Source organism: Carassius carassius, chromosome 18 (genome assembly GCF_963082965.1).
Source record: "Carassius carassius chromosome 18, fCarCar2.1, whole genome shotgun sequence".
NCBI lineage: Eukaryota > Metazoa > Chordata > Actinopteri > Cypriniformes > Cyprinidae > Carassius > Carassius carassius.
This window is the reverse complement of record NC_081772.1, coordinates 11,519,330-11,543,085: the sequence shown is the minus strand read 5'-3', so window position 1 is coordinate 11,543,085 and position 23,756 is coordinate 11,519,330. Positions and strand designations below refer to the sequence as shown.

The 23,756-nt window shown below is 36.6% G+C and overlaps 1 protein-coding gene across 1 annotated transcript; it reads left to right on the top strand.

Moving 5' to 3' along the window:
- The first annotated feature begins 13,788 nt into the window (after positions 1 to 13,788).
- Positions 13,789 to 23,094, top strand: LOC132092376 (Golgi resident protein GCP60-like). The gene is made up of 8 exons (XM_059498588.1): positions 13,789 to 14,097; positions 16,939 to 17,080; positions 17,599 to 17,739; positions 17,984 to 18,142; positions 18,458 to 18,632; positions 19,185 to 19,371; positions 19,915 to 20,199; positions 21,127 to 23,094. The coding sequence occupies exons 1-8, from the start codon at positions 13,848 to 13,850 to the stop codon at positions 21,339 to 21,341; spliced, it is 1,554 nt and encodes a 517-aa protein (XP_059354571.1). The 5' UTR covers positions 13,789 to 13,847; the 3' UTR covers positions 21,342 to 23,094.
- The last annotated feature ends 662 nt before the right edge of the window (positions 23,095 to 23,756 follow it).

Here is a 23,756-nt window from a genome sequence, read left to right as displayed (position 1 = left end):
ACATAGGACTGTAAACTCAAAGAGCAAGAGACTCTGACATTGTTTCATAAAACTAATTTATGGATTGGTTTTCTTCCGATAACACCTTTAGAGATGCTATATAATTTTTAATTTCATTCTTAAAACAGTTTATGTTGGGCTAGCTGTTATTCCACTTATTTTTGTGTATATGATACTTTCCCATAATGAAAATAATGTTCACCATTTTAGATACCTTTTTTGACATACCATCCGTATATATCATCACTTGAAATTTGTTAAACAAAGAGTTATTGATCCCAAATGGGGTTTTGGAAGGATGTTTATCGATGGTTAAATATTGGGATCAATAACTCTTTGTTTATAACTTACGCACAGCTGGTGCAACCGGCCCCTGGGGCCGTATTTGTTGCGTAACGGCTGCGGTCATGAGTGACAGCTGACATCACGATGCCCCATGTAATCTCGCGAATTCTGGTGTGATCGCGCGATATGTAGTTTCTATAAACAGAACTACCAAACCAGGAACAGTTTTCTATCCGAAGAAGTATAGGATAGAACTCTTTTCTTTTCTCTTTTCATTTCTTCATCCATCGTGTCAACGGGGTTAAAACTTCAACAAGCCTGTCTCCGCCCATTATGACGTTTTCAAGGTGTAGTGTAGGGAAATATGATCGCGGTGTATGTTATTTTGAAAATTAAACGGAATCTTTTATTTTGTTTCTGGCTGTTCTGTTTTGTCACTCGACTTCCTGTCCTGCGTACTCTGCCCTGTAGTGCTGCGGAGCGCTCCGGCATCCGGCAAAAATAGAAGCTCTGCGTATCTGCTCCGGAGGGCTGCGGATCGCCGGAGTCGGAACGCAGCTGTAACGCATTCAGTGGAAATACACTCATTGACTTTAATGGAAACCTATTGACTCCGCCGCCGTGCCGGAGCCGTAACGCAGCCGTTACGCATCTGGTGGAAATTGGGGGTTAGTTTGAGTCTGTGCATCAGAAACGGAAGTGCTAAAAATCGCAAAAAATGGGCTTCACTTGTCTCAATTGAGTTCCAATGGGGTCGCTGTGTCCATTTCTTTTACTGTCTATGGCAAAAACGCTACCGCTCACTCGGGAAACGCCACCCCTGGAGGAGGGGGATCCATCAAAATGAGGTGCTGGATCAGATTTCGGAGGTTCCGGATCCGGCTTGTTCCGGCACAAATTAAGCCCTGTGTGTATATGTATGTGTATATATATATATGTATTATTTATTTTTTGTGGTTGCTCCTCATGAAGTTAATCTACAGATGTCATCGTTACTGGCTAAGTTTTCTTTTTTCCAAGCTTAAGGTTACAGGTTAACACTTTCTTTACATATTGTTTGTCTCCCAAAATCTAAGTTTATATTTTTGACATGGTTGTAACATTTTCAACTTTAAATATTGGATTTTGACTATAGGAAGATGATTATGGAGTCTGTTTTACTTGGTATATTTACAAAAACAACAGTTTTGTTTTAAGAGCAGTAACATTGCCTGGTTCATGACGACCCCTTCATGATGAAAGTAATGACATTGATGTTTTTTTCAGTAATCACCTGGATGTAATCATAAGTATTCTTGATTAATTAAAAAGAACTGGCTGATTATAGAGAGTCATTGGCACTTTTTACTAAATTTATTTTTCTTCAATATTTTATTAATTATTAAAATAATGTAGTATGTAGTGTACTATATATGTTTAATACATTAAGATATACATCATTTTAATAGTAAATCATCTGTTATCTATATATCTCCTTCTGCTGGATAGACTATGTAACTACACTCATGTGTTGAAGGGATGCAGGACTACTCTATGAGTAAGTATTAGCAGTTGCTTAAAAAAAAACCTTTATACTAAATAAATATCATCGATGGTCAAATCAGCGGTTTATGGTTCACAAACAGCTGTTGGAACCTACCCTTATAAAAAAAACAAAAAACAAACACATAATACCACATATTCTACCAAAATACCAGATGGTTAGTTAATATAGCTAGTGTTACTACTGGAAAAAAAAAAAAAAAACTGCTTAACCTAAAAATTGGGTTGTTCAAACAGTAAAAAAAAAAAAACACCTTTTAGAATACTGTTATTTGTTTTTATTTAGACATGACTAATAGGAAGTTTTATAATACCAAACAACAGTTTTATTGGTCACAACTGCAGTATCTATGGTATTTTTGAACAATTGAATGTAACCATTTACATTTAATCATTTAGCAGACGCTTTTATCCAAAGCGACTTACAAATGAGAACAATAGAAGCAGTCAGGTCAACAAGAGAACAACAACAGTATACAAGTCTCAGTTAGTCTAATATAGAACGCATAGCCAGGTTTTTTTTTTTTTTTTAAATAAATGAAAAGACAAGAAAAGGAAAAGTGCTAGTATTAGTTGGTTAAGTGCTGTCGAAAAAGAGGAGTCTTTAGATGTTTCTTGAAAATGAGTAAAGATTCAGCTGTATGAATTGAGATTGGGAGGTCATTCCACCAGCTCGGCACAGTCCAGGAAAAGGTCCGTGAGAGTGATTTTGAACTTCTTTGGGATGGCACCACAAGGCGTCGTTCACTTGCAGAGCGCAAACTTCTGGAGGGCAAATAAGATTTAACCAGTGAGTTTAGGTATGTTGGTGCCGTGCCAGTGGTCGTCTTGTAGGCTAGCATCAGTACCTTGAATTTGATGCGAGCGGCTACTGGTAGCCAGTGTAACCTGATGAGGAGAGGAGTAACGGGAGCTTTTTTTGGCTCATTGAAGACAACCCTTGCTGCTGCATTCTGGATCAATTGCAGAGGCTTGACAGTACATGCAGGAAGGCCCGCCAGGAGAGCATTACAATAGTCCAGTCTGGAGAGAACAAGAGCTTGGACAAGAAGTTGGGTGGCTTGCTCTGACAGGAAGGGTCTAATCTTCCTAATGTTGTATAAGGCAAACCTGCAGGACCAGGTCGTTGTAACAATGTGGTAAAGAAAATTCTCATTTGAATGAGAAAGATCTCATTCTTTTGATATAAGGAGACCAGTACCTCCACCCCTCCCAGTGGTACGAGGAGTGTGGGAACAAGTGAAATTAGTGGAGAGGGCTGCAGGGGTGGCAGTGTCTTCAGGTTTGATCCAAGTCTCAGTCAGTGCCATGAGGTTGAGACCGGAATGAGTAGCAATAGATGAAATGAAGTCTGCTTTGTTAACTGCAGACTGGCAGTTCCAGAGACCAACTGGAATAGAGAGCGTAGTAGAGGTCAGAGGGACAGGCCATAGGTTTGTCAGACAGACCTTCCTGCGATGTACGTAGCATGCTCTTCGAGTGTTAGTAGTGATAGTAGAGATCTGAAAGCACATAGTGACTACAAGTGTAAGAAATATTTGAGGAAAAGCTATACAAAAAGTAAAGAAAGGGGCAAAAAGCAAAACTCAAGTGCCCTGTCGGTGTCCTTGCTCGGTGGAGTTGCGCAGGTGGAGTCGCGCAGGTGGAGTCGATGGTCTTTACCCTCGTTGGTCTTCACACGAGTATGGAAGCATATGGGTAGCATTATTCAATTTGGGAATATTCAAAATGACAATGCAATATGTAAAATGACAATGCATTTCTTTATTTATATTTACATTTTCCAATACATCTGTGCAACGTTTGGTGCAAAATGAAAATTAAATAACATAATTTTCATTTGCCATTTCATACACCAGTTTTAATATGTAAAATGAATACTAATTGTAACGCTTTAAGTTGCAAAATTAAAATGAAAATGTATTACAGAAATGATTAGATATGTATAACATGTTCAAGCAAAAACTGTGGCAAAATGAGAATTTAAATGCAATTTTTCTTAAATGCATTAACACTCACAGTAAAGACACTTACGAACAGTAACAGTGAGTGTAGTTTCAGACATTACAGTGCTTCACTCACACTGACTCTTATTCTGCCTGAAAGAATGAAAAGACGGAGCTGAAGGTGGAGCGATTCGACCAATCAGATAAAAGCAGTGTTTCAGCTCCGCCCACAAGTGCGAATGAAATATTGAAGCCATAAACCGAAATGATCAAAACGTACACGGACCAACTGTCTTGTCCATGTTCTCTCACTTGAATCCTCTTCTTGAGATCTGAGTCTGTGACCTTCTGCAAGCCCCGCCTTGTTCACGCAGTGATTGACATGTCGGGAGGGGGCGGACACGCGATCGGCTCGGAATGCATTTTCAATGTGCACATTGAATTTTGCTACATTCATTGCGGGACATTGAATGAAAATGCAATCGTAAGTGTCTTTACTGTGAGTGTTAATGCATTTAAGAAAAATAGCATTTAAATGATCATTTTGCCACAGTTTTTGCTTGAACATGTTAGACATATCTAATCATTTCTTTAATACGTTTTCATTTTAATTTTGCAACTTATAAAGAGTTAAAATTAGTATTCATTTTACATATTAAAACTGGTGTATGAAATGGCAAATGAAAATTGTGTAATTTAATTTTCATTTTGCACCAAACGTTGCACAAATGTATTGGAAAATGTAAATACAGAAATGCATTGTCATTTTACATATTGCATTGTCATTTTGCATATTACATCCCAAATTGAATAATGCTACCCAAATGCTTCCATACACGAGGGCTGCCGCGACCGCTGCCACGAAACCTACCACTTTTGTATTTGCCTGATTACCTGTGATTGAAGTCAGCTGGCCACGCCTCACTATTTAGCAGATCGAAACTGGGCAGTCCCGCGATAGGCAAACGCAAAACCAAGCGCCACTTTCAGCACGTATTTACCAGGATAAGACACACACAATTTAAACCAAAAACTTTCCTAGCAATGACGATCACAGAAGTCTAATGAGAAACCAAGACAAAACACTCACAAGCAGCTGTCCTTCTCTGTTGCTGGCTGTTTCTTGTGACAAGTGCTTTCAAAAACAGCTAATTAAGTATTTTCACTGGCTTTGGCCACGCCTCACTATTTAGCAGATCGAAACTGGGCAGTCCCGCGATGGGCAAACGCAAAACCAAGCGCCACTTTCAGCACGTATTTACCAGGGTAAGACACACACAATTTAAACCAAAAACTTTCCTAGCAATGACGATCACACAGAAGTCTAATGAGAAACCAAGACAAAACACTCACAAGCAGCTGTCCTTCTCTGTTGCTGGGCTGGTTACAAGATGTAACCAGGCCTACATCTGGTCATTAAACAGCTGGATGATGTTCTTTATCCAAATAAAAATAAAATAAATGTACAAAATATTATAATTTTTACAATCAAATTTTTTGCCTATTTTGTCTTTTGGCACAGATAGTTGTCAAATTACTTGTGTAAGTCTTCGTAATTTTTCAACATTATTAAAATATTGCCTATTTAATTACTTTCTTTATTCAATTTAAAGGGATCTGTGTCAGACTATAAGTCATGAGTATTTTGCATATTTAGCAGTAAATAGTTAGTCATTATTATTAAACTTTTTTTTCTTTTTCTTTTCTTGTTTTTCTTTTTTTGGTATTTAGAGCATACATTAAAAAATGTCCAATGTGATTGGTGAAATTATGCAAATTGAACATTTTATTTTATGTTTAATTAAAACATTAAATAACTCATATATAAATAGACGGTATAGGTTATATTCGAGCGCCAACCTCCGCTCTCTCTCGTGAGGCCAATAAGGAAGTGACTAAAACTGCAATTCATCGACTGGCCGCTTGAGGCTGGCTGCAAAAGGGAGTCAGTTCCATAGACTCCCCATGTTAAAATGCGCAACTTTACAGCAGGAAAAAACATGTTTACAGCCTGGTTCAAAAAATGATTTTGGTCTAAATAGCTAATTTAATTTTCAACTAGCTCCCGCCTTTTTGCCCAATTTTTTATTTTTTTTTTATTTTTTATTTTTAATGCAGAACACAAGAGCATACAAAAGTATAAACATACATCACATAATATCAGCCATAAAAAAGAATGAATTAAAAAAAACAATTAAGAATAAAATAGAACTAAAGAAAAAAAAAAAAAAGAGAAAGATAAAGAGGGCCAAAATGCAAACAAAATTACACAAGGAGATCAAAGGCAGAGCAAATTCTAACAGTCTTTATAGCTTTCTTATTAGGTGATACTGAGATTAAATTCAAATAGTTTTCCATTTCTTTTAGGAAAACAGAGAAGACAGGTTTACATTTGGAGAATTTACATTTGTGGATGTGAAATTTGCTAAGGAAAAAAAATTTAATTGATAACAAAACTGACATTTTCGTTTGTGGGGTTGGAGTCATAATACCCAAATATAATGTTTTTAATATGTAATGAGAAACCTGGCAAAATCTTACGCTTGACAAACACACTGATATCATACCACAGTTTCTGAGTGTAATGACATGACCAAAATAAGTGTACCATAGTTTCTTCAGAACACAAACAAAAAGAGCATGCAAGATCAATGTCAAATTTAAATCTTTGTAAAAACTTCTTTACAGGGTAGAACCGGTGTATGAGCTTAAAAGAAATTTCTTTTACTTTGTTAGTGAGAAAGAATTTTTGTGGTAGAGACCAGATTTTCTTCCAATTAAGGTTACCAAACAAATTATTCCAAAAGGAGATCACAGGTGGAACAGAAATCAGATTCTTAAGAAATAGAGACCGTATTTTATAATTTTTGGCTTTCGACTCAGAGAAACAAATTTGACCAACCGGAGTATCACAAGGTTTGGGCAAGGATGCAGTAGATACTGAGGAACCATTACAGTTTTTAAAAAGCATGCACAAACCAGAGGGGATGGCTCCCATAACTGTAGCAAATTCTTTTGGGGTTATTGGTATTTGGTATTTGGAAAGAAATTCAGAGTACCTGAACAAAGACCTTCCTCATTAAACAATTGCTCCACCAAAATTAAACCATTACTGAACCAACTATCATAAAACAAAGACTTATTCTTGAATAAAATGTTCTTATTGTTCCAAATAAAACATCTTTGTGGTGAAAAGTTATGCTTATAAATTAGTGCCCATGCTAAGAGAAGCTGTCGATGAAAGTTGGAAAGTTTGATCGGGAGTTTGGATATATCATAATCACACATTAAGAGAAAATTAAGGCCACCAAGTTGTGAAAACACTAATTGAGGAAAAACATTCCAAATAGAAGATGGTTGGGCTAGATATTGGTTCAGCCAATTAATTTTGAAAGTATTGTTGAGAGAATCAAAATCAATAAAGTTCAGACCACCATTATTATACCCATTTAATATGACTGATTTTCTCAAGTAATGAGATTTATTTTTCCATAGGAATTTTATTAGAACCTCATTAATTAATTTAGATGTGGGCCTATCCACAAAAAGAGATTGAGCTGCATAGGCCAAACGAGACAAACCCTCTGCCTTAGCGAGCAGTGTTCTGCCTTTTAGTGACAGATCCCTTTGTAACCAACAATTAAATTTTTTTTGTGTTTGGATAATAATAGGTTTAAAGTTTGCTGAACACCTACATTCATCTTTAGTAATTAATATACCAAGATATTTTACCCTATTTTTGACAGCAATATCCTCAATAGAAGTAAGAGAGCAATCTTTAATTGGAAGCAAGTCACATTTATTAAGGTTTAAAGTTAATCCCGAAGCTTTAGAAAAAGTCTGAAGAATATTCAAAGCCAATTTAATTTGTGATGAATCATTCAAGAATAAAGCTGTATCATCTGCTAATTGACTAATTTTAATTTTAGTGTTACCAATTGTGATACCCTTTAATTGACTATTGTTTATATGTGTGCTAAGGAACTGTGTTGCAATAAGAAACAGGTAAGGGGACACTGGACATCCTTGCCGAACTCCTCGTTTTAAAAAAAAACCTAGGTGAAGTACCATTACTTAATTTGATAGAACTGTTTCCGTTTATGTAAAGCATTTGGACCATCCTGCAAAAAGCATCGCCAAAGCCAATTTTTTGTAGAGCCTGAAATAAAAATTCATGTTCCAATGTGTCAAAAGCTTTGTAATAATCTAAAAAGAAAATGAAACCATCACTGTCTATTAAATCTGAATAATCTAACACATCTAAAACTAACCGTATATTATTAGAAATGTGCCTTTTCTGCATAAAACCCGATTGTGTTTCGTCAATTATGGAGTGCAAAACAGATTTCAATCTTTTTGCTAAAACTAAAGCTATAATTTTATAATCATTATTTAATAATGTAATTGGACGCCAGTTATCTATTAAAAGGGGATCTTTATTTAATTTTGGGATAAGTGTTATTAAACCTTGACATAATGTGGCTGGAAGCAGTGTTTTCTCTATACTTTCCTCATAAACCTTTAATAAGAATGGTGCTATACTACAACTAAACAGCTTGTAAAATTCTGAGCTGAGACCATCTGTTCCGGGAGATTTGTTAGCTTTTAAAGTATTGATAGCTTCCACTATCTCTTTCAGAGTAATAGAGGCATCACAAAATTTTTTATCTAAGTCACTTAGCTGGTTTATATTAGGTAAAGATTTAAAGAAGTCATTCATATGTTGTTGGGATAATTTAGAAGTATACAAATCACTATAAAATTTGGCACAAAACTTTGCAATATTTTTTGGGTCATCACTAATATTACCATTAATCATTAATTTTTGAATTTGATTGTTTTTAGCTTGCTGCCTTTCCAGTCTGAAAAAGTATGCAGAGTTCTGTTCACCCTCTTCAATCCATTTTCTACGCGATCTAATAAATGCCCCTTCTGCTTTCTGTTTATATATGTTGTCTAATTTGCACTGTAATTCAGCCAGTTCAGCTTTTTCACAATCAAGTAAATCATCCATATTTTTAGATAAAAGATTAGTGATTTTGTATATAACAATATTTTCATCAGTTTTTTTCTTTTTTGCCACATCACTACTAAATTTTCTAAGATATTTGCCAATTTCGTATTTAGTAAATTCCCAATTTTTGCTGTAACTGTTCTCATCTTTTGCCTTATTCCAATTTTTGTGAATTATCTTTTTGATTTCATCTTTTACTTCATTATAAGAGAGAATAGAATTGTTAAGTTTCCAGTAAGAACAAAACCCACGCACATCATCAGAAGCAAGCAAATGGGCACGAATAAAGATACTCTTGTGATCAGAAAAGAGAGATGGTAAAATATCAGAAGAGGTATTGTAAAATTCCTTAGAAACAAGCCACATGTCAATTCGGGACTGGGAGGAGAGAGCGTTATTACTCCATGTGAACATCTTTTGAGAGGGATGTACCTCCCTCCAACTATCAATCAAAGAGAATCTTTGCATAAACATTTTCAAGTATAAACTACTATTGTCAGACAGTTTTGGAGGCCATCGGTCCATGCTGCTATCTAAAGCCACATTAAAATCACCACCAAAAATAAGCATGGAATTTGGGTACTTAGTCAATAATTTCAATACATGTTCCTCTAAGCGATTAATAAAGGCTTCATTTTCTTTCTTCTGATTATAACCGTAAACACAAACAAGGATACAAGTCAAATTTGAAATTTCAGTCACGAGACTGATAAAGTGTCCATCTACGTCACTTTCACTGAGTAACACCTTCCCTTTAAACTGATTTTTTAAAATACATACACCGGCTGAATGTGACGTGCCATGAGACATCCATATGTCCAGACCCCATTGTGATCTCCAGAAATTAAGATCCTCTACTGATGAGTGACATTCTTGTAGGAAACAAAAGTCAGTTTTAAATTGTTTGAGATATAAGAAAACAGCCTTTCTCTTAGTGAGATTTCTTAGCCCTCTAGCATTTAAAGAAACAACAGATAAAGACATGAGAAGAAAAAAAAAAAAAATTGACTACAAAATAAATGAAACAATTAAATAGACCTATTCAAAACAAATACCTTGTCTAGAACTTTAACCGGTCAGGAAATGACAAGGATGAGAACCACAGCTCAAACAGTAGAAGATATATTAATATGCAGTATGAAATTCTTAAGTAATACATTAAATGAAATTTAAGAACATAAGTATAACACCAGAGCTTATACGTTATGAGGAGATTGTGTTGTAATATACAAACTAGACAACATACACCTCAGAAGCCTTCGAACATAGCTCAATAACTGTATTATATGACCCACCAAACTACAACACGTTCTAAAATAGAACTATTTAAATCTTGTGAAAAGGCAGCGTTGTCTTACATGGTAATCAAAAGTGTAGTACCGCCAGACAGGTGTCTTCAGTGTCTTGAGAAGAACTGTAGACTGGTAATGGTCCAGAACAAGTCAAAATGGTGGAAGCAGTATTTAAGTTAAGTGATAATACGAATGAACAAGAAACTTATTCTAATCATTCAGGAGGGAAAATCTCAGCTCCCTCAACAAATGCCCTTCCACCCACAAAATAAGCACGCTTATTTTCTTCTCTGGCCTTTTCCACGACGGGCCACAGCTTTTTTTCTTCGTTCTTTATCTGCTTGCGACAAATCCTCGGATATTTTCAGGTTGTTATTTCTAAGGAAATCTGAATCCTTAGCAGCACGCCAGACCGCGTCGCGTTGGAAACGAGAGACAAATTGCACGATGATTCCTCTGGGCTTACTATCGTTTAGCCGTTTTCGACCCAGGCGATGTACGGTATCCACGGCATCCGGGAGCTTTTCTTTTGCGTCGGGCAGAAGCTGTTGGCAAACGTTGATGATCTTACCTCGGACATCTTCACGCTCATTTTCAGGGACCCCGTGAACTCTGAGACTCCAACTACGTGAGTAAGCTTCAAGGTGCAGAAGCCGTTTTTCCTGTTCATTCCGGTTAAAATCGACTCTTTTGGCTAGTGACTCAGTTGCACCGACTTTGACTTTCAGCTCTTTAACTTCAGCGCTCATAAAGTCAATCACATCCTTCACTCCAGAAATCTGTCTAGTATTTTCGTTGATTGTTTCTTTCATACTAGCGATCACACGTGAGTTTTCCCCCACCATTTTTTCCAAAGCATCCGAACGATTATTAATCAGCCTCGAGAGCTCCCCGAGTTGTGAGAGGATGGCTGTTGTGTCAGCGTTCTCGGTCTTGCGTAGTTTGATGGCAGGGGACTTACATGGGGTTTCTGGAAGACAGGGAAATTCTTCCTCACACAGCATGAATTCTGCAGAGTCAGTGTCATGGCCTATGTAGTCATGCATGTTCTCCATCAGAAGTTCTTTTCGGGCTTGACTTGTCTCATTACCGTTTTTGTTAGCATTAGCAGCAGCTTGAGTTCCATTCTTACTTTTTCTTTTCTCTGATTTTCCCATTTTGACAGATACTACAAAATTTAACGCTGGTAGTACTTAATTATGCTCTTCTTACTGCATTACAAGATAAAATAAACAGCTGAGTTTGCGGAGCTCATCAACATGCCTCTAATCAGAGCGCCATCTTGGAACCCCCCTTTTTGCCCATTTTTGATTGTCCGGGAGAGTCGAGCGGTGACGCGCTGCCAAGATGGCGACGGCCCGCTCTACATACGCCGCCTTCACACTGGCAGTTGAAATCAGCTCCGATACGGCAGCGAAACGACCGGAAGTCATTCATTTTCTATGGAGATTCGCAGACCGCATGCGAATGGGTCCGAACCAGGTGCGAACGAGTGCGGTGCGAAAAAAAATCGTGTCCGTTGGCCATCCGGATGCGTTCAAAAAATTGAACTCTTGCGAAAGTCTACGGACGGTTCCTATCCGACAATTCCAGCGGAAGTTGGCGTTGCTATGGTACTGATAAACAAACCTGAATTCTTAACTTTTAATAAAATAAATAATGATTTTATAACGACAAGTTGTCATGTCATTTTTTCATTTTAATGATTTTATAACGTAATTTATGCAGTTAATACAATTAAATAATTAAATATTTAAATATTGTACAATTCAATGTTGTGGCCATTTTCCCGCTCATTCACATACAGCCAGAAAATTATATTATGGCTAATCGTAGACTTGTCAATGCTCTTGCTGTTGCTCTCCTATACTGAGAAGCTGCGTCTGAACAACGGTGAGGATTTCAGGGAGTATTTCAGGGTGTCGCGCTGTCAGCCTTTCCAACCTTTCCGCCATTTTTGTTCTACTCGGTTCCGAGGCTTCCGACACTTTTCACCGTTGTGTACGACGTCCACTGGGGGCGTATTGCGTATTACGGAGCTGATTTCAACTGCCAGTGTGAAGGCGGCGTTCAAAAACACACTTCAGGAGTCTACGGGTGACGTCACGGACACTACGTCCATGTTTTTATACAGTCTATGGTTATTCAAAATTATTCAAAATTAACACATTCAAAATTAATTGGTTGAAGAGATGCTTGCTTGGGTCAGACACCATGTGGTATTTTATCCCAAATAACATATTTAAAAGGATAGGTGGCCTTTCTTTTTTGATGAAATGTAATTACTCCACTGGTAAATTACCTATTAAATTGGCTAGTTTTCATCAACAAGCGCTGTTAGCCTGGAAATTGGTTTACAACCACAACTTTTCCCCCCATAAAACCTTCTTATGGAATAACTCAGATATTAAAATTAGAAAATAGATCATTCTTTCTTGAGAAATGGTTTGATAAAAACATAATTTTTATTGCAGATCTATTCAACACTAATGGTGATCTGTTATCCTATGAGAGTTTTATGAATACCTACCAATATCCTATTCCGTTTAAAGAATTTAACTCTGTTATAAAGGCTATTCCAAGTGGTTTAATATGTCTGATGAAAGCTTCCCTTACACATGAGGCATGTTCTAAACAATTACCTTTGTTATGTTTGGATGGTGTTTCTATTTTAAGTAAAGATTGTAATAATAAATTTATTCGTCAACTCTCTCAATCTAGAAATCTATGTACTCCAAAAGGGAAATTCTTTTGGAATTCTGTAATAGATAACATTCAGTGGAGGAAGACTTGGTTACTACCATTTAAATACTGTATACCCAATAAAATGAAAGAAGTGCATTTTAAAATTTTGCATAATATATACCCTTGTAACGCACTTTTGTCCAAATACTGTGATTTAGATGAGGTATGCACCTTCTGTAATAATGAAGTTGAAGACATCTGTCATTTGTTTTTTTCTTGTAACGTTACTTCAATTTTCTGGAATGATTTAAGCTCTTACTGTTTTTCTAAAGTTAATATGATATGTAATCTATGCATAAAGGATGTAATTTGTCTTTTTGAAAACCCAAACAAATCGTTAGAATCTACTGTTAACTTCCTTATCCTTGTGGCAAAATTTTACTTTCACAAGCAAAGGTTTCTTAAGAAAATTCCTACTTTTATTGATTTCCTTTGTGAAGTGAAATATTTAATCAAATCACTAAGACCAATTGATAATAGAAAATGTACGTCTTTTCTGAAAAAATATGATGAGATCTTTCATGTACCATGATTTTCTTCTTTGATGTTTTATTTTCTTTTCTTTTTTTCTCTCCTTTTTTTCTTTCCTTTTGGTGTTTTATGATTGTCCAAATTGACTTCAACTGTTTAATATATGCATTTTTGGAAATGTTCTATATTTCTAAGGAATGTATGTTTGCAATATTGTAAAACATTTCTTGAATTTAAAAAAAAAAAGTAAAAAAAAAAAAAAAAAAAAAAGTTTATGGTTATATTACATGTTCGAACAGTTTTTATGTAAAACTTTACGATATTGTTACTTCTTTATACGATATATTTTAATCCAAGTAATTATAAAAATCCTTTTTATTCAGACCTTTTCATGGTTTGTATATGAAACTTCTGTCATAATAAACAATATTATAATAATATTTCTAGGTTTAGAAGCTCTTATAGTCGAACATTTCTACGTCATGCTGCCGGAATTTCCGTCAGATTAGAACGGAAGTAGGTACGTGGCTGCTTCAGCTGACATTCTGCACGATGGCGACAGAGGTTCAGAGCGGCGACCTCAACAGTGCAAATTCAAGCCGGCTCGAAGTGTCTATCGACGGGTTGACTTTGAGCCCGGATTCCGAGGGCGAACAGGAACAGGCCGAGACGTCTGCGGGGCAGAGTCCCGAGCTGAGCGAAGATGGGGAGGAGGGCGAACCTGCCAGCAGCGCTAACATCGAGAGGAAATGGGGCTTTTCTTTAGTCGAGCTCTACGGGCTGGCGCTCAGATTCTTTAAAGGTAAGGTTTACTTCACTAGACACACAAATAGACATTGAACACAAACACGCAGGAACACTGTCATCCCCGTGTTACAAATTGATCTCGCGGTGCTGTTCCGATTTAGTGAGGTCGCTGTTTTCTTATTAGAGTCCTGTCTGACTCTGTTTCGGTTATCGGTGGTTGTTGTTGAAAAGTTCTGCTTATACAGGTCGCAGTGTTCAGGGTGAAGAATCCCTAGAGTCTAGAGGAACTGCCTGCCCCAACCGGTGACAGCACCACTTAAAGTGTTTCTATATAAAAGATTGCATAAATATTCAAAATAGACTAATAATATAATTATGAAAAACAGTAAACAAGTTTCACCCAAATTTAATTTGTCTTTTAACTAATTAAATTTAAACATTTAATTTTTTGGTAAATAAAGGGGATTTGCTATCAAAATTAAAACATGGAAGAAATATTGAGGGATTTATTTCTTGAAAAAATAAAGTTTTATTAATTTTTTTAACAGTAGTAGCAGTATATACTAAATAATAGTAATATTTCTAGCACAATGCCTTTATGTAAAAATTAACTTTTATTTTTACGGGTTGCCGTGAATACCTTTAAATTGACACAGGTTTTACTCAAATGAAATGGTAAAATGCTTCTGACGTGACTCAGAACAGTTCTGGTGATGTTGTTTATGTATTTATGTCCTCATTGAGACGGCAGATGCTGAAATTACTGCAAGCGTCACACGCTTCAGTCCATGTAGTAAACAAACCCGCACGTCTCCGCCATTCATTCATTCACGCAAAGATGCGCAGAACATGCAGGATTTATATTTTCTTTTGCGGCTTAACATTTACAGATACTTAGGGCTGGGTATTGTTCAAAATCTTTCGATCCGGTGCCAATTTCGATACCTCAGTTTCGATACTGGTTCCTAACGATACTTTTTTCGATACCATATGTTTTAAAATCCATTTCAACATCAACACAAATACATTAAACACAAAACTTTTATTTTTCACCTTAAAACAAATTTTGGTAACACTTCACACTCAGGATAACATTATTAATACAACTGGTTGTGCTTTTTGGATAGGGGTGCGCCATTCAAGGGCGGACTGGGACCAAAAAGTTGCCCTGGACTTTCTGGCCCACAGCAGCCCACCACATCATAACGCAAACGGCCCTGTTTTGATGTCATTTATTAATTTATTAATCTCGTAAACACAGTCGGTTATGTTTTAAGTGAACGTATACAGTGGCCTGCTGCTTAGAGAAATTCGCTGTACCGGATAAATCTGTCTCTCTCTCTCTGTTTTTTTTAGACTACATCAAAGGGGGTGTGTTTTAAGATACGCAATGGAATAGACCAAACTAAACCGGGAGGGAGGGCAAAACACTCATCCAAACAAATGCTTCATTAAATTGGTGGTATTGCCGGCTTTGGTTGCAATACTCTTATCGCATATGTTGCACTGACTCGGCATCCACTTTTATAAAGTGTAGCCACACTTTAGACCTCTTTGGCATTGTAAACGGAAACGTTTTGAGAAAAAACAACTGCACTTCAGAAATCCTCCCCGTCACGTGGTGGTTGACAGCCAATCACGGCGAATTTAGGTCCTTACATGCACGTACAAGCTCACACAGACACAGCCGCTTGGCAAAAAAAAAAAAAAAACGGCCGCTTGGCTTTTGGAACCGAAATTTGGCACCGAAAGATAAATAATTTTTTTACATTTAACATTTTAAGTTTTTCGTTCGATACCATAAAGGCATCGAAGTTCGGTACCCAGCCCTACAGATACTGGTTCATATGGAGATTTGATTTGATTAATTTATGCTAACTTTGGAAAATTCAGTGACTGTCCATGTTAAAATGTAAGTTTCATTATCATGACTGGATTTTGAGATTCCGTTTTCTGCTTCGCGGAAATCATAATGCTGTATGCATCAAGAACCAGGTTGACCGGGTACTCGGTACCACCGGTACTTAAAGGAACCTGCTTCCGTGACGTTTTAATTTTTTTTTGTACCGACTTGTTACCGAAGTACCATGTCTTTTGACAACACTAATGGACAGTATACCGTACATACATTTTCAATGGAGGGACAGAAAGCTCTCAGACTAAACCTAAAATATTTGAAACTGTGTTCCAAAGATGAACGGAGGTCCCACGGGTTTGGAACGACATGAGGGTGAGTCATTAATGACATAATTTTCATTTTTGGATGAACTAACCCTTAATGTGTCTTATGTATCTGGTGCATGACAGTTAAAGCAAATGTGCACAAAAAAACTCTTCTGCACAATTTACAGAAAAATCATAATCATCTTTTCATGGCCTTCACTAAACTGGGATTTGCCTTTCTGTGTTGCTGTAAAACTTCTAATTAATTCAGTCTTAATAAAAATAATTATAATTTTAGAACAACAACAAAAAAACTGCATCTCATGTGACATTTGACTGTTCAGAGAACCATGAGACACATACATTTTTACTCTTATGAGAAAATCCTCCAAAATGTTCATTTTGTCAGAATTCATTGTCCATTAAAATTCTACTCTTAGATTTTATTACATCTGCCACTGTGAGAAACATTTTTTATTCTGTTGATACTTTAGAAAAAATTTTTAATCAAATGAATCCGAGGAAATTCTAGAGGAAATACATTTTAAACATATTTTCTGGTCTTCCTTTGATTGACCACGTGCATGTGAAATATTGTCTCCGGGTTTACGTCAAGTAAATATTTAGCATCGGAGTGATTTGGCTGACAAAAAATGTTTGGAAATCCTTTTTTTTTTTGTCATGAGATCCAGTTGAAATTTTGAATCCACATTTATGCACTGTTTTCCCTCAGAGAAAGATGGGAAAGCCTTCCACCCGACCTATGAGGATAAACTGCGTCTGGTTGCCCTTCACAAGCAAGTGTTGCTGGGCGCTTACAACCCAGATGCTTCCCCTGAGGTGGGCTTCTTCGATGTACTGGGAAATGACCGCAGGTAAGCATTGATTTGATCTTTAACCTTGCTGCACTTCCCTGCTGTTGGATCCACATTAGTGTAAATGAGGCAAGTGAGTAGTGCTGTGCAGGAAAAACCTCACTCCCTGATCTCAAGCGACAGACACTAGTGGCTGTAGCAATTTAGCATCCTTGTTAGTGCATCCGCCTCCCATGCCGGAGACGTGGGTTCGAACCCCATTCGGAGCGAGTGCGAGGTGTGGGGAAAGAGCAATTTTTACAGTAGCAATTTTTAATTAATATTGTTTTTGAATAAGCATTTTGAAAATGAGTATCTTTTAGCACTAGTGAATTTTTATTTTATTTGTTTTTTACATAAATCAATATCTAAATGCATTAAAAGTTATTTATTTAATAAATAGGACGTGTTTTATATGTATAAATATAGTGTTTAAATGCTATTTATTTATAAATTAATTAATAATAAATTTTTTTAGTCTGTTATTTTGCTGTGGATATACAGACGGGGATCTACAATAACAATTGTAACTTTTTCAGGAAAGAATGGGCATCTTTGGGCAACATGGAGAAGGACGAGGCTATGCTGGAGTTTGTAAATCTGTTAAATAAGTGTTGCAGTTTATTTGCACCTTTCGTCACATCACACAAGATTGAAAAGGAGGAGCAAGAAAGAAAGAGGTCAGACTTGCAGATAAAGATGCTTAATTTTCCCTTTCTATCGATTTTATTTTTTAGTGTCTCACTTATTTAAATTCATCTTATTCACAGTTCTTCCCTTTCTTGAGATATAGAATTCTTTCAGAGATCCACCATGCCGACATAAAATAGACTTCTTCCTAAATAACCTTGAAAACTTGAACACTCTCCGTAACATTACAGATGTCTCTTATGTTGTGTATGTTCTCTTGTTTTTCCTGAGAAGGAGGGATGAAGAGGAGCAGCAGCGTAGAGAGGAAGAGGAGCGTGAGCGGCTGCGGCAGGAGGAGGAGAGACGCAGGCATGAGGAAGAGGAGAGGCTGAGGCGAGAAGAGGAAGAGAGAAGACAAGTTGAGGAGGAACGATTCCGTATAGAGCAGCAGAAGTGAGTGACACCTGCTTTAATTATTATAGAACTAATGTCAAACAGCACTGATTGAAAATGTCTGTTGAAAAACTCAAGGCTGGAATACACCACACGACTTTTGTCCAGAATCGGACTATGATTCCATCCAGTCCGTGTATTAAATACGAATTTAGAATTTAGTATTGAATTCAGAACACGTTGTCTTTTGTGATAGTGTTTTAATATATGTTCAGATTTTTAAAGTTGTGTAGTATATGGGTACACTATGCAACTGTAGTGAATGAGCCACATGCTTGATTCATTTTCTCTCTCTCTCTCTCTCTGATCTGTTAGGCAGCAGATCATGGCTGCACTGAATGCGCAGACAGCAGTGCAGTTCCAGCAGTATGCAGCGCAGCAGTACCCCGACAGTCCCGAGCAGCAGCACATCCTCATTCGACAGCTGCAGGAGCAGCACTATCAGCAGTACATGCAGCAGCTGTATCAGGTGCAGCTCGCTCAGCAGCAGGTGAGAGAGAGAGAGAGAGAGAGAGAGAGAGAGAGAGAGAGCCCATTATTCACTCTCCCAGTCCCACCCATGTCTACAATGGTTTTGTGATCTTGACTGCATTTTGAAAAACTTCCCTAATGTTCAAAAGTTTGGAGCCAGTATAATTTTTTATTGAAGAAATCAATAATTTTATTAGGCAAGGATGCGTTAAATTTAAAAAACTTTTGCACTGTAAAATGCCATTTTATTCCTCTCCATTTTCATAGTTGATAAGCTGTATTTTGTTATGCACTATTATGTAATTAGTCACATTTTCTTATTTCAAAATCAGAACAGACCTGCAACCCACCAGTTAATAGTTACAAAACTCCAGTGGTAGTCTTGGTCCAGCTTGTAGATCTGAGCTTGTAAGCTTGACAAGTGGTGTTTTAATCGATCATTTCAAGAGTGAGGTTGAAAATGTAGTTTTACCTAGTTTCTTGAATGTAATTTATCATAATTCTGGACTGTGTTCTTTAAATGTATTTATTTACAGTTGTGTCATACCAATGTTTCCTCTGTTTTCTCCAGGCTGCTTTGCAGAAACAACAGGAGGATGCTATAGTGCTGTCTACATTAGAGGCCAGTGAGGTGTCAGCGCCTTCTGCTGGAGAGGAGGCTCCCACACTGAACGGCCAAACAGAGTCCACTACTGACAGCTTAGAACGAGAGCCGGACCTGGAGACTGCAGACCAGGTCACTGAGAATGGACCCACTGGTGAGTCTTGCCTAATATTTTTGTCTCGCTAAATTAACAGTACGTCAGATTGCAGAAGAACATCTGTTTCAAATGCTGTTTAATTATCATTTAAGGGATTTGTGGATGCTGTAGTATCTCATATTCTGGTACATTTCAATTAAAAATAGGGTTGGGTTGGAAATTTTAATTTGTTCTCTTTTCAAATAATTTATAAATAAATTGTTGCTGTATGAACAAAACTTTACTAAACATCATTTGTAACTTGCCACATTTTTTTCAAATTTTTGATGTGAAACAATGTCTAAACTTATTATAAAATTCAAATGGTTTTGACCATTTTTCTTCTCAATTTAATCTTGAGAAAAAGCCTATTATAACAGCCTATGTATGTCCAAATGAATCTGGTGCAATCAAATTAAGTCGAGATCTGAATTGAATTCCAAGCTTGTGAATTGAAATTAAATCAAAATGTGGAATGTGTTGATGCCCAGCTTTAATTTTAAATAAATAATAATAATAAATAATTCATATTCAGTAATGTACCATATTCCTGGTTCTCAGACTCTCCACCTGTAATAGCAGCCCCCTCCATGTGGACCCGGCCGCAGATAAAAGACTTTAAAGAGAAGATTCGTCAGGATGTGGACTCTGTGATCACGGTGGGCCGGGGGGAAGTGGTGACCGTCCGGGTTCCCACCCATGAGGAGGGCTCCTATCTCTTCTGGGAGTTTGCCACTGACTATTTCGACGTTGGCTTCGGAGTCTTCTTTGAATGGACTGACACTACTAACGCATCAGTCAGCGTGCACGTCAGCGAGTCTAGTGACGAAGACGAGGATGAAGAAGGTGAGGAAATATTGGATATTTAAATTTGCTAATTTCTTCTATTTTTTACATTTAGATGACTTATTTTACTCATGTAATGCTCACATTAAGTTCTTTTTAAAGACACTAATAATAACAGATTGAAATGTATCTTTTAGCAAATCGAAGTTTTAAATCTCATTTTAATACTATACATCATGTTGCATATTTTTCTCGTGTTTTATTTTTTATTTAGACTGTATATAGAATTTTAATATTGGTCATAAAATTATTGATTTATTGGTATTAAACAGAATTTTAATGTCAGTGCAAATATACAAAATAAAATATACAAAAAAGCTCAAGGGTTTAATTCTTGCAAGTGAAATTAAACCGTAAGTATTTTGCTAGTGTAAAGTAAAAAAATTATGTACTGAATTATGGGGGAAAAAAACTTTTTTATAATGCAATTGTATGCATGTAATGTGGTCCAGAGTTGCCTGGAATTAAGTTCATTTCCCTGAAAATAATTGCACACCTTAGAAGGTTCGTCAGCCAATCAGATTCAAGCATTCAACGCCCCGTAGTATAACATTAAATAATCTGAGCCAGAGCTATTTTCCCCTGAGTATTCTAAGATAGTTGCTAAGGAAATACTTTGATAATGGTCAAATGTAAAATTAACTTAAGAATTTCATTAGTAATTTAAATTGTATATATATATTTTTTTTGTTTAGACAAAATAGTTTGTTCCATTTACTAGATATTGGCCATAAAATGGCAAAAAAATTTAAATAAATTGGCTTATTGGTATCAGCCGGAATGTTAATATTAATACATTTTTAAAAATGTGGAAATCAAAAGACTTTTTTGATATAAAGTTTAGATAGACTGATTCAATCAATTTTCTGATGTTACGTTTTGTGTAAATATGGATTGTAGATTTAAGTCCTATTCTCTTTCTCTCAGGTGAGGGCCAGTCTGAGGAAGAGAAAGCCAAGAAAGAGGTTGGGAAACCGCAGGTGGATGAGGTGGTGCCGGTGTACCGGCGGGACTGTCATGAGGAGGTGTACGCTGGGAGTCACCAGTATCCCGGCCGTGGTATATACTTGCTCAAGTTTGACAACTCCTACTCGCTCTGGAGGTCTAAAACCGTCTACTACAGAGTATATTACACCAGATAAGCCTGGAGTCAAGACTGTGGGACAGGAACGTGTGCGTGTATGTTAAGAGATAGATGGAATAAAAAGAATGATCAAACATAAGGAAATGTATGGGATGTCCACTACTGGGGGAGGGACAAAGAGATTTAACATAAGTGTGTGTGCTTGCGTGTTTCGAGGTGTATGCAGACTTCATGAGTGTGTCTGTCATGCTGTTTGAGTCCAGTAGGAATGGGCCATGTACTTGGCACCTCTTTTTTGCACTCTAAAAGATGTACTCTATGATTTTATGCTTGATATTCTAATTTCAGCCTCCATCTTCTAATTCCATCCAAAGAGGTACAGGATAAATTAGTGTATCCTAATTAAAACAGCCTAGAAATGTCATGTAAAGATAATTAACAACAGAGCAAACACTAACACGCCTTACTCATGGAATACTTCCTTATTTAGGTCAACACTGAGTAAATCAGCCAATGGCGTGCATCTGTACTCATGTTTTCCTCCTATCAGCACACAGAACTGAAGTGCATCGGTGAGTGTGAGATAAAACGAATGGAAAGGACTTTTCTAACAACACAAAGGTGTATCTGGACGCTTATGAAAAGAGATTTTGCTGCATTTTCTAAACCAGATGAATTGTCTGAAATGTTTAATATTTATTAATCTCTTTGGTAGAGTAGGGTCATGCTTGTGTCTGCAAGTCCTATAACATTTATCTCATCTCTCCAACATTCGCTTTTCTGCTTCTACAGAGCCCAAGATTTATTGTGGTTTTTTTTTTGGTTTTTTTCTTCATATGTCGTCAATGCGAGATTAAGCAGTATTGACTTTTAACAGTAGTTTGAAATTCTTGCCTTTCGGTTTGGTCATTTCTTTGTTGCTTAATGTGTGTAGTTACAAACAGCCATGTAAGAACTTAAAACTTAATGTATATTGATTTAAATTTTGACTCGTCACACTTATACTCTGTTCTCTATGACAGAAATAACAAGCATCTCTCGATGTCCTTATATTAATAATGAAGTGTTTGTATAGCTGATTGAGACTAACTATCAAAAGCTGCATTTGAGTTGCTGATTAACATTTTCCGTTATTTATTCGACTGTTCAATGCATCGAAGATTATTACAGTGAAGTTCCTGAGAATTTGCAGACTTTTGTTTTTTAATATCTGCTCTAGCCACTCTGGATTCATCACTGGCTGTATAGTTGAGTGAAATGTGTCGCGCTCATGATTGTATGTCAAAGACTCCTGTGCAATGCAAGTCCCTGCTAGCCAACTGTGATCAAACATCGTCAATATATACAGGTACAGATGCTGTTACACTGTGTTCACATGATGAATAAAGCAGCCTGTTGGAGTGTTAAGAGCTTTGATGATTCAGTGTTCATAGAGACCGTCATGCTAAAGCCGTCCAAAGACTACATTGTCACATGTACAATTGATTGGTTACAAAAGTTCCCATGTTTATTCTTTCCATATATTTTCCTTTTTCCCTTTTTGTAATACTGTCTTCAGGCCTTTGTACAGTGAAAGTGTAACGTTTGGCATGGTACTGAAAGTACAGCTCTTGGGAAAAAGACAATGAGCTATAGGGTAACTGATTTTAAAATTGTCTTCATATTTAAAGTGGATACTCCAGTGACTTTCTGACCATAAAGGCATGAACAGAAGTGTTTTTGTATTGGTTCCGCTAGTGTGATCTGATTTGTATGCGTTCTAGGGTGATTGTCCTGAAGCGTATATTGGATTAAACTTGTGTTTCTCTGTATGTACATCCTGATTCTTTTAGGATACCTTCCTAGTCATGTGCATGTTTTACATACTCCGATGTCCTACATTAGCCGTTCCATAATTCTTGAGAAATGGGATAAAACATGTTATACACCTTAATTTATTAACTTATTTTAAATCGTATCTAGTCTCACACTGTTTTATATAGATAAAATTTATTTTTGTTTAACCAGATCCGTACCATATACATTAACCACTTACACTGCTGGATTTGTGTATTTTTATAATAATTATTTGACATTTATTTAGAATTTTATTTTTTTTGTTGTGCTGTTGGCCACAACTGACAGATAGGCCTACAGGAAAGAAAAACACATTTTGTGAATTAAATACATGCATACATTTAAGAAGCAATAAGTTGCACACCAATTAAGTCAACATTAAAAAAAATCCTTAAGAATTTTGTCCCAGTACTCATCAATAAGTGCATTTAATGTTCATTAATGAATCTGCATGTACAAACAAAAAGGCTAGTATAATGGCAGCTTGGATCAGTTTGTGACTTTTCACTGTAGTCCTGTCAGCCACAGGTCATGTTTTCCCTATGCAAAAGAAAGTTTCAGAAGGCTCAAGGTAAACAGGAAAACGTATCTGATCCTTCCTGGCACTCTGGGTTTTAAGAGAATACTACAATTGTAG

What these genes read in the sequence shown, in the direction of transcription:
- LOC132092376 (XM_059498588.1), top strand. Translation starts at nt 13,848, where the DNA reads ATGGCGACAGAGGTTCAGAGCGGCGACCTCAACAGTGCAAATTCAAGC. An exon ending in GTACTGGGAAATGACCGCAG is followed by an intron (nt 17,081 to 17,598) that starts GTAAGCATTGAT and finishes TAACTTTTTCAG; the next exon opens with GAAAGAATGGGCATCTTTGG. An exon ending in CACTGAGAATGGACCCACTG is followed by an intron (nt 19,372 to 19,914) that starts GTGAGTCTTGCC and finishes CCTGGTTCTCAG; the next exon opens with ACTCTCCACCTGTAATAGCA.